Source organism: Ictalurus furcatus, chromosome 22 (genome assembly GCF_023375685.1).
Source record: "Ictalurus furcatus strain D&B chromosome 22, Billie_1.0, whole genome shotgun sequence".
NCBI lineage: Eukaryota > Metazoa > Chordata > Actinopteri > Siluriformes > Ictaluridae > Ictalurus > Ictalurus furcatus.
The window spans coordinates 930557-942308 of NC_071276.1; the positions used below are offsets into that span (position 1 = coordinate 930557).

The window sequence follows — 11752 nt, forward strand, 5'->3', positions numbered from 1 at the left end:
GAGTCTGGAGGCTATCCTAGTCGACTCGGGGCAGGGGACATTCTGGCCAGGGTGCCAACTCATCGCAGGGCACAATCATGCGCACACACTCACACACACATTCGCACGCTACAGGGAATTTAGCCATGCTAATCAGCCTACAATGCATGTTTTTGGACTGGAGGAGAAAACCAGAGTACCCAGAGGAAACTCCTGAAGCGTGGGGAGGACACGCAAGCTCAGCGCACACAGGGCGGAGACAGGAGTCGAACCCCCAACCCCAAGACAAACCCACCCATAGGTATCCTAACCAATCATGACGTCTGTGAGCTCATGCATGTGGAGGGGGAGTGGCAAGGGGGTGGACCACGTGCTATATATTCTGCATTTTTTTTGTATTTTGGAGTCAGGCATGATTATAAAATCATAAAAGTACCTACTGTACAGTGATTAGGGGCTGAATGCTATTTTTTAATAATAATAATAATGAAAATGTTATTTTCGTGTGTGAAAACTGAATCAGCGAAACAATTCTTCAAATTAAAGGTATTTGATTGTTAACGACTCAATGAACAATGAAGAAGAACCTGATTCTGATTCACACAGAGTCGACTCATGTCACGTGATGAGACATGCTTAGGATGCCGCCTGGTGTCACGTGACTCCGGGCTGCAGGACTTGCAGCAGCGCGAGCGGGGCTGAAGAAAGCGGCGTTGGATGTTTTCGGTAAGATGAACCAAAGCAAAGCTAAATGTTTAATCTGCTTAATGAATTCTCACCCACTTTATCACTCTAATGTCTTCTAAATGTAGTATTTAAAATAATTTGATTAAATTCTGTTCATAGCTGTTCGGTTAAGGCTTATTAGCGTGGCTTTTCCCCCCCGTACCAGTTTTCCAAAGTCCCGCCTATTCCAGCCGATCCCTGCGATAGGATTGGTTAGGAGTTCGCTCTGGGAGCACGCTGATTGGACGGTTGGGCTAGCGTGTGACCCGCTAGCCAATCACAGTGCAGGAAGCCTGATTTGGCGGAATGTGGTTGGGAAAGTAACAACAACAAAAACGCTGACGGCGCTTTAAATCTTTTACTGCTGATTGTGTTTATTTATATCCAGATTTACAAAAATATTATCACGCAGAATAGCAGGAATTGTGTTGTTTTGCAAAGAAATGAGCATTCTTACTCGAGACCCTGGAGAATGTTTCTTCATTACCGTACAGATGTTGCTTTTATTAGCGATGCAGATGTTAATGATGCGTTTGACGGCTGATTACGTAATTTCCTGAATTCTCAAGTTGTAAACAGTCATTTATGTATTAAAGAATATATCACATTACGCTTTTTAAATTGTATAATGTTGTGTTCACATGTTTATTCACACTGAAAATAGATGAGTAAATACGTTCAGATAGTTTTTGTGTGTGTGTGTGTGTGTGTGTGAACAGGAAGTAAGACATGGACAAATTTACCTTGTGATGGTCAGTGTTCCACTGCAGCGCTCAGATTTATCTTTAACTCACACACACATACACTTGTGCCTCTGAGTGTCTGCACCGTGCTGTTTACTCACTGTGTGTGTGTGTGTTACAGAGCTTTGTGATGGTGAGCCTCGGCGTCAGTAGGTGATGTGATGTGAAGAGACGACGCTGCCCGAGTGTGTGTGTGTGTAAGACAACCCTTCCTCACTTTCTCACACACTCGTAACGTTACACACTCCTGTGTGTGTATAAAAGCTGTCATTTCTGTTAACAGAAAATCATCTGTGTATATTTTTGCACATTTCTTCTCTTCCGTCTGATTAAACAGACCTTCGTAGATTAATGAAGGTGTTAATGAGTCGTTCTTATTTTGGTTTTATTTCTTTCTCTCTCAGCTCTGTGTGTGTGTGAGTGTGTGAGGTGTGGCGATGAAGCTAAACGAGCGGAGCGTGGTGCAGTACGCCACCTGTGGCGTTCCCCCGGATAAATCGGGCTTCCTGATGAAGAAGAGCGAGCGCAGCGGGACGTTCCACCGGCGCTGGTGCGTTCTGAAAGCCAACCTGCTGTTCCTGTTCGAGGAGCGCGGGAGGCGCGAGCCGGTGGGCCTGGTGGTGCTGGAGGGCTGCACGGTGGAGCTGTGCGAGAGCGAGCGCGTTGACTTCGCCTTCGCCGTACGCTTCGGCACGAGCCACACGCACACGCTCGCCGCCGACACACAGGCCGAGATGGAGGACTGGGCCAAGGCGTTAGCGCGCGCTAGCTTCCAGTACCTGCGCCTGGTGGTGCGTGAACTCGAGAAGCAGCTGGAGGAGGCACAGAAGAGGCACGAGGACAGAGCAGCAGGAGGTGGGGAGGAAAGTGCAGCGCTCCGTCCTGATCCAGCCGGCAGGGAGAACGGAATTTCCTGGAGCGAACCACCGCAAACCGACGAGCTCATAATTCCGGGACGAGACAACAGCGTCTCCTGGAACAAACCCACGGCTGCTAACGGGGTGGCCTGGGAGGGCGAGTGTGGCGTGAAGGCGCGTCCTCCACCCGTTCCTCCACGCAGGAAAAGCCCCCCTGAAGTGGGTGTGGCTCACGGAGGGGTAGGCGTGTCTCCCGGGACCACCTGCTTCTCCAAACTGCACGACTGGTACGGAAAGGAAGTGGCTCAGATCCGCAGCGAGTGGCTGCAGAGTCAGTAGCAGGAGAGTGTGTTGGAGTCGGGGCGATAATCAGAGTCACGATACATCTCAGATTTCAGAACTGTAGAGTTACTTGGGAAGAGGCGGGGCAAATAAGACAATAACACAGAGTCCTGAGTGACTCCCAGCCGAGCGTGTGAAGCTTTAACACCAGCATGCGTTCAGAGGGGGGGGGCAGTCTGCTGAGACGAGGAGCTGAGTGTACGGAACAAATATACACTCAGTCTCTCCGTGTCTAATCCAAATCTCAGTCTCTCCGTGTCTAATCCAACTTCCACCGTAGTATTTTTACACTAATTCCGAAATAAGCGAGACTCTCATAAATGTCCACGTTCACCATAGAAACACATTTTTCACGAATAAGATTGGAATTAAAACGTACTGAAACGACGTAAACGGAGAAACAGAGGCGTGACATCGCCGTGTACGAGAGTCTAGACTGAAAGATCGACAGGAAGTTACTGAACGTGAATAATTAACGTGTCCGTATCGTCTCAGCAGACGTCTCGCCTTCTCGTTTAAGGGTACAGAGTTAACGACGTCGTCTCGGTGCTTCACCATCCTGCCTTCTTCTTCTTCTTCTTCTTCTTCTTCTAATCATACTCTGTTACCAGGAGTTTTATTACACTTTTATACTCACTGTGTTTAATCTTTATACATACAGAGGTCACTAATACATTTTATACGGTTTTTAACGTTTACTACGTGTTGAAGGTGATGTTAAGATTTTATCTTTAAACAGGACGTGAGGAGGACACCTCCGGATAGCGTGCCATTATATTTCAGTGCCTTTTATTTCTCCGTGTTCGTTTCCACCGTACTCTGGAAATAAAAAGCAGGAACTGACGAGTCTTCGGGGGGTCAGGGGCTTAAACCGTCGAGAAGCTACACAACACAACGGATTCAGAGTAGAGCTGGTTCAGTACGATACTGAAACCTTGAGTACTGACCGGGTACGATACGATACGATACTGAAACCATCATTGATTGCAAGCTTTAAACTGAGCAAATTGTAAGTGAGGTGATTTTAAAATAACTGCTGAAACACGTGACGAGTCTACAGGATATAAAATACGTCCCCGTCCACGCTGACCTCCGCAGAACGCTGGCTTTTATCCACATACATTAAAAAAAAACCCCAATGCGATCACGTGCAGAATGAAACAACTTCAAACGGCGGTATCGTACACGTATTAATATGATAGAGTTATATTTGTTACACGACTCTATCGGGTTTATACGTTTTTATCTCCGGTATCTGATCCGGTATGATTACAGTGTCCGTACTCTAACGGTAACAAAGTACTCAGAAACACTTTCACGCTCAACAGATTCATGTCCTTTATAAAATGGCCGCTCTGTCTGAATGATCGGCTCTGTGGTGCTGCACCAATCAGTGATGACCAGCGCTGTTAGCTCCGCCCCCGAGACCTGTTAGTTACCATAGGCGCCCATTTTTAAAAGGAACCATAAAGAAAGAAAGAAAGAAAACGTCCAGCACGGGTGCTAAAAGTTTTGTTCCTTTGTGCGGTGGAAATCCAGTTTTATTTCATAATGTTTTGTTAATAACGATCCGTGTTTAGCGCTGTAGCATGTGTGAGCGCGACGTTAGCGAGCTGGAGCTGGTCTTTAGCAGAATGTATTAGTTATATATATATATATGTATAAGTATATAACGGTAATGGAATTGTCGAGTGTGTACGTGTCACATCCGTGTACTGTGATGTACAGCGTTTACACTCGACAGCGATGTCTGCGTTTCAGAATGTCTGTCCTACGAGACATAAACACGTTTTATTTAGAATAAAGAACGCGGTACTCGACGACAAACAAGCAATCGACCTGTTGCACTTTTTTATTTTGGGAGAAACATTGATACTGGGGTTTTACAGAGACTCCGTTTATATATCATATCTATATCTATATCTGTGTACTCTACTACATCTACTACATCATGTACCTCTACATTTAACACTCTTTTATTTATCCACATCCACATTCACCAAGTGCAGCCTGAGCGCAGGAGTACCGAAGGAATCGAACACTTTCCATTTGAGGAAAACAATCCAGACCTGGAGTGCCTGTTACCGTTCCGAAGTTCTTTTCCTGAAACAGCACAACGCGGCGTGTTCTATTCCTCTGACACCACAGCAGTGACTCGCCTTTATGTGTTACAGAACCACGGGTCTTACTTTACACCTCGATTTTCTACAAAAACCGCTTTTCATCACAGCAGCTATAACCGTCGATCCCTGACTGTCACAATGCGCTGACACTGGAGACTCCTTCCTTAACTGTTAAATAAATACCCGCGTTTACACGGACAGCAGTAATCTGATTATTGAGCTTACTCTGAGTAAGATAATAATGTGATTAAGGTGTTCACATGAGTCGCTTTTAGAATATTCCTGTCATGTTCCCGTTTTACATGTTTTAGATCATAATTAGATTAACAGCCGCGTCATTACGTCACCGCGTCACGCCGTCCGACGTCCCTCCAGAATTTCACATATCAACATACAGTTCGTCTCCGTTATTGGACCGTGCATAGTTTTGGGTGTTTTTATTTATTTTATTTTTTTACGAACGCTTTAAGTGCGGTTAATTATTTGTCATGCTGTACGTGCAAACAGACGACTGCTTGAAGCGGTGGGTGCGTCCCAAATCGCATACTTATCGTCAATATAGTAGCCACATTTATTTCCTCTAATTACAGGCCTATAGCAGGTAAGTACGCGGTTTGGGACGCAGCCGTGCTCTCTTGTTCGCCGTCAAACGGTTGAGCGCTGCCGTGTGTGCACGTGTCCTGTCGCACAATGCGGTGAAAACTCCCACACGACGTTAATAGTGTGATTAAGGTGTGTACGTGTCTGTAATACACGTCCATAATGTGACTAAAACAGGAAATACTCCACATGTCTTAATTCCATTAGTGTTTACTTCGAGTATGACTTTAATCAGATTAAGGTCATCAATAGTGTCTGATTACATGCTAGTGTCTTAATCAGAGTATCGTCTTAATCGGATTCATATCGGATTATCGTTGTCCGTGTAAACGCACCGATTGTCTCCTTTCTTTAGGAAAACTTCACCACATCAGCGCTTTTTAAATGGTGGAACATCCGCCGTACACGTCCCTGTGAACGAGGTGTTGCTATGGAAACAATAACGTATTAGGACGAGCGCACTGAGATATAAAAACCTGCGCTGCTGTCAGAGCTGCTGGTAGAGAATGAATTCTAACTAGATTATCGTGATTTTGAAGTGTTCACAGACAGAACCGTGGCTCTCTGTCAGGACTGAGACACTACAGAACCCTGGACACGGTACTGACCTGTCCTGATTTCAGTAAGACTGTAACCCACGCTGCACGTTCTCTTGTGTCCCAGATTAAAACTGTTGATCTGTGCAGAAGAAATTCCTGGGAAATGTTTTAACACTCCGAGTCTGTAATGTTTTTGTCCTGTTTCTGTGTCTAATGATTGTATTGGCAAATAAACCACTTCTTTTTTCCCAACAAGCGTCTGGTGAGAGTTTCACTGTAAAGTTCCTGAACTAATCCGTGCCCGGGCTGTGAAATAACTCAACGGCAGTGTGGTGTGATGAAGCGGACGCGCTGTCACCACCGTGAAGGCGATTATTACCACAAACAAGCGTAAACTCCTCCGTCCTGAACGTGCCGGAAAACATCACGTTACAGCTTCGCCTCCGACTGGCACTGGAGACTCCTTCTGTAAATGACGTCAAATAAACGTCGTCTTGTCTAATCTAGGAAAACTTCGCAGTATCAACCATCTGTTTATCACTAGTGGCACTTCTGCCACACGAGTCCCTGTGGAACGAGCGGTTACTATAGTAACGAATGAGTGCAGTACTGTCAGAGCTGCTGTTATTGGAGATTACCTGGTGGCGTAGAGCGCGTGACCTCCAGGTGGCGGTGTGTCGCTGTGTAAACTCCACTCTTCTGTCACCCTTCCAAAGCTTCAGCACCGAGTGGTGGTGGTTATTCCACTGCTCGGGGTCCTGGAAGTTGTAGTATTCACAGTTCGGTGTTTGTCTCTCAGGTGTGTTTATAAAACATCAACACCAGGAGCTGATCAGAGCGGCAGGACTGGAGACCCAACACACATTCGGGTCAGGGGTCAGGGGTCAGTGTGGATGGAAACACTGTTAAACAGTACAGTACAGTGTCCTCTTCTTTCTCTTCTAATGTCCGGATAAATCCACCAGTCTGAAAGCCCCTCCCCCCATTTTAACTTAATATATGCGCATTTAAATGAACACTTAATTACTTAAATTAATATTTATTTTACATTTAATTTAATTTAAAGTGTATCTGATTTTATTAGTTTGTCTGATTTCTTTATTTTCATTAAATCCAATGTTTATATTCTTTAATTTGAGTGAGTCGCTTGAATGTGTGGACTTGTTCAGGTTTCTGGTTGAATTCTGTTCCAGTGGATATTAGTTCAGCGTATGTAAACAGTTGTTTATATGTTTTGGTTTTATTTTGATTATCAGTGATTATTCGGTTTGTTTTTACTGTATTTGATTGTATTTCCTCGGCTGTGTTCGATTAGATCTGATCTGGTCTGACTGATTAATAAAGTATTGAGTGATTCATTAACCGGGTGTTATATGACGGAGTAGTGAGCCTCATGTGCAGTGTGTAAGCGGGGTGACTTTTATTTCACCGGAAGTGGCCGTGTAAGGGTTTTTTTCCCCCCCTTTTCTCTGCGCGTGTCTTGTTGTCGCTCTTTTCTCTGTGTTATGTTTTTTCTCTCGCTTCAGGCTGCTTCCTGTGAGCGCGAGCGCGACTCTGCAGTCACCCGCACATGTTCATGATGAGAGAGAAAGCCGCGCGCACCGGGGCCGCCAGGTAACACGCTCACACACACACACTCTCTGGACACACAGCCATCTGTAACACGCTGCTGTTCGCGTGCGCGTTATTACGTGTTATAACGGTGGAGCGGGAGGAAAGTTTGTTCGTGGGGTTTGTTGGGTCAAAAAAAAAAAAGTTGCTTGTACTTTGTAGATCTATGTGTGTGTGTGTGTGTGTGTGTGTGTGTGTGTGTGTGTGGAGGGTCTCCCCGGATTTGACTTGAGTTCTATAACTGGTAGGTTATGTTGCGGATACATAAACTTTCCTGCTGTAAGTGGATGAGGAACGCACGCGCATTATGTAATTGCCGATAATCCTTACTCACACACACACACACACACACACACACACATGCTATGTAAAAGTGAGCGGGTGGAGTGTGTGTGTGTGTGTGAAACGTGGAAAGTGTGTAATGTGCTCTTTTGGCTCGTTATGAAAGATCAGCTCAATTACGTAGTTAATTCTCAGAAATTCAGGCAGAGAATTTCACACACACACACACACACACACACACACTGCACACTCATTACACACACACACACACTGCACACTCATTACACACACACACTGCACACTGCACACTCATTACACACACACACACACACACACTGCACACTCATTACACACACACACTGCACACTGCACACTCATTACACACACATTACACACACACACATTACACACACTACACACACACACACTACACACACACATTACACACACACATTACACACACTACACACACACACATTACACACTCACACACACACACACTACACACACACATTACACACTCACACACACATTACACACACTACACACACACACATTACACATACTACACACACACATTACACACACATTACACACACTTACACACACACATTACACACACTGCACACACTCATTACACACACTGCACACATTACACACACACATTACACACACTGCACACATTACACACACACATTACACACACTGCACACACATTACACACATTATACACACTGCACACACATTACACACACACACACACACTCAACAAACACTCAACACATTGCACACACACACTCAACACACTGCACACACACTCAACTCTCAACACACTGCACACACACACTGCACACACACTGCACACACACTCAACTCACACACTGCACACACACTCAACTCTCAACACACTGCACACACACACTGCACACACACTGCACACACACTCCACACACTGCACACACACTTCACACACTGCACACACACACTGCACACACACACTGCACACACACTCAACTCACACACTGCACACACACTCAACTCTCAACACACTGCACACACACACTGCACACACACTCCACACACTGCACACACACACTGCACACACACTTCAGTGAGACAGGTTATATTTAAGGGCAGTATTTTACTCCTCTGTTCAGTGAGACAGGTTATATTTAAGGGGCAGTATTTTACTCCTCTGTTCAGTGAGACAGGTTATATTTAAGGGGCAGTATTTTACTCCTCTGTTCAGTGAGACAGGTTATATTTAAGGGGCAGTATTTTACTCCTCTGTTCAGTGAGACAGGTTATATTTAAGGGGCAGTATTTTACTCCTCTGTTCAGTGAGACAGGTTATATTTAAGGGGCAGTATTTTCCCCCTCTGTTCAGTGAGACAGGTTATATTTAAGGGGCAGTATTTTACTCCTCTGTTCAGTGAGACAGGTTATATTTAAGGGGCAGTATTTTCCCCCTCTGTTCAGTGAGACAGGTTATATTTAAGGGGCAGTATTTTCCCCCTCTGTTCAGTGAGACAGGTTATATTTAAGGGGCAGTATTTTCCCCCTCTGTTCAGTGAGACAGGTTATATTTAAGGGCAGTATTTTACTCCTCTGTTCAGTGAGACAGGTTATATTTAAGGGGCAGTATTTTACTCCTCTGTTCAGTGAGACAGGTTATATTTAAGGGGCAGTATTTTACTCCTCTGTTCAGTGAGACAGGTTATATTTAAGGGGCAGTATTTTACTCCTCTGTTCAGTGAGACAGGTTATATTTAAGGGGCAGTATTTTACTCCTCTGTTCAGTGAGACAGGTTATATTTAAGGGGCAGTATTTTCCCCCTCTGTTCAGTGAGACAGGTTATATTTAAGGGGCAGTATTTTACTCCTCTGTTCAGTGAGACAGGTTATATTTAAGGGCAGTATTTTCCCCCTCTGTTCAGTGAGACAGGTTATATTTAAGGGGCAGTATTTTACTCCTCTGTTCAGTGAGACAGGTTATATTTAAGGGCAGTATTTTCCCCCTCTGTTCAGTGAGACAGGTTATATTTAAGGGGCAGTATTTTACTCCTCTGTTCAGTGAGACAGGTTATATTTAAGGGGCAGTATTTTACTCCTCTGTTCAGTGAGACAGGTTATATTTAAGGGGCAGTATTTTACTCCTCTGTTCAGTGAGACAGGTTATATTTAAGGGCAGTATTTTACTCCTCTGTTCAGTGAGACAGGTTATATTTAAGGGGCAGTATTTTACTCCTCTGTTCAGTGAGACAGGTTATATTTAAGGGGCAGTATTTTCCCCCTCTGTTCAGTGAGACAGGTTATATTTAAGGGCAGTATTTTCCCCCTCTGTTCAGTGAGACAGGTTATATTTAAGGGGCAGTATTTTACTCCTCTGTTCAGTGAGACAGGTTATATTTAAGGGCAGTATTTTCCCCCTCTGTTCAGTGAGACAGGTTATATTTAAGGGGCAGTATTTTACTCCTCTGTTCAGTGCGACAGGTTATATTTAAGGGGCAGTATTTTACTCCTCTGTTCAGTGAGACAGGTTATATTTAAGGGGCAGTATTTTCCCCCTCTGTTCAGTGAGACAGGTTATATTTAAGGGGCAGTATTTTACTCCTCTGTTCAGTGCGACAGGTTATATTTAAGGGGCAGTATTTTCCCCCTCTGTTCAGTGAGACAGGTTATATTTAAGGGGCAGTATTTTACTCCTCTGTTCAGTGAGACAGGTTATATTTAAGGGGCAGTATTTTACTCCTCTGTTCAGTGAGACAGGTTATATTTAAGGGCAGTATTTTACTCCTCTGTTCAGTGAGACAGGTTATATTTAAGGGGCAGTATTTTACTCCTCTGTTCAGTGAGACAGGTTATATTTAAGGGGCAGTATTTTACTCCTCTGTTCAGTGAGACAGGTTATATTTAAGGGCAGTATTTTCCCCCTCTGTTCAGTGAGACAGGTTATATTTAAGGGGCAGTATTTTACTCCTCTGTTCAGTGAGACAGGTTATATTTAAGGGGCAGTATTTTACTCCTCTGTTCAGTGAGACAGGTTATATTTAAGGGGCAGTATTTTCCCCCTCTGTTCAGTGAGACAGGTTATATTTGCCCCTCCACATCTCTGACCGCACGCGCGCGCTGTAACTTCTAAACGGCCGCTCTGTTTCGCACGCGACGCGTTAGTCGAGTTTCTGGCATCATTCTTAAAAACAGAAAAGGGGTTTGGCTGAGGAACGTGTTTATGTTAGCGCGCGCGACGTGCATGACGTGCGTGACGTGCGTTCTTCCAAATAGTGTAGATCATATAGTGTATATTGTTCTGTTTCACACTTAGGACCGTGTTTGTTACCGCTACACTGCGTACCTTTTTTTTTTTTTTTTCATTAGGGCTGTGGTTCTCAAACCGGGGTCCTCCAGATGGTGCGGGGGGAAGTGTGGGGGAGGGGTAGACATTCTAGAAGACTGTTGTTTATGTAAATGAGTTGGACCTATACGGCAGGCGGGATGTGAGCCTTCACACTGTGAGGTGTGTAATAACGAGAGTTGTGAATTACACCCTGCAGATTGAGACGCACACCAGACACAGCTGTGTCGATCTACTGGAGTACAGAACCGTTCCCCACACGCCGGGTAAAACCCAGCACTTTCACATGTTCCGATAGAGCACGCAGTCTCTTATCTGAGAACGTGAATACAGAGGAGCCTGAAGTGAGCAACTAAACACACTGGGAACATTTGATGACTAGAGGGGGCCACGGAGGGATGCAGCCTGCGCCAGAGGGGTCTGGCTCTGGAAACGTCTGAGAAACACAGGTGTCGTGCGCTATAAGAGTGTTATAGAGATGATTTAACCTGAATCATGCACTACAACTACATACTGGTGTTATTATAGCGCTCTATTACAGCCTCGTTAAGGTGTTTATAAACTATAAAATCCTGTGTGTTATTACACAGTTGTT

At 44.8% G+C, this 11752-nt stretch overlaps 2 protein-coding genes across 3 annotated transcripts in view; both read left to right on the top strand.

Annotated features, from left to right (window-relative positions):
• The first annotated feature begins 625 nt into the window (after positions 1-625).
• On the top strand, positions 626-6442 carry pheta1 (PH domain containing endocytic trafficking adaptor 1). Of its 2 annotated transcripts, none has more exons than XM_053653980.1 (3): positions 626-705; positions 1570-1645; positions 1853-6442. In XM_053653980.1, the coding sequence occupies exon 3, from the start codon at positions 1886-1888 to the stop codon at positions 2642-2644; it is 759 nt and encodes a 252-aa protein (XP_053509955.1). In that variant the 5' UTR covers positions 626-705; positions 1570-1645; positions 1853-1885; the 3' UTR covers positions 2645-6442. The 2 variants fall into 2 exon arrangements, with proteins under 2 accessions (XP_053509955.1, XP_053509956.1); XM_053653981.1 differs by having other exon boundaries at positions 1570-1641.
• Positions 6443-6597: 155 nt separating this feature from the next.
• sh2b3 (SH2B adaptor protein 3) overlaps positions 6598-11752 on the top strand; it is a 25999-nt gene continuing 20844 nt past the window's right edge. The window contains exon 1 of the mRNA XM_053653979.1: positions 6598-7523. The gene's annotated coding sequence lies outside the window, so the exon portion shown is untranslated. The remainder of the gene's footprint in view (positions 7524-11752) is intronic.

What these genes read in the sequence shown, in the direction of transcription:
- pheta1 (XM_053653980.1), top strand. Translation starts at nt 1,886, where the DNA reads ATGAAGCTAAACGAGCGGAGCGTGGTGCAGTACGCCACCTGTGGCGTT.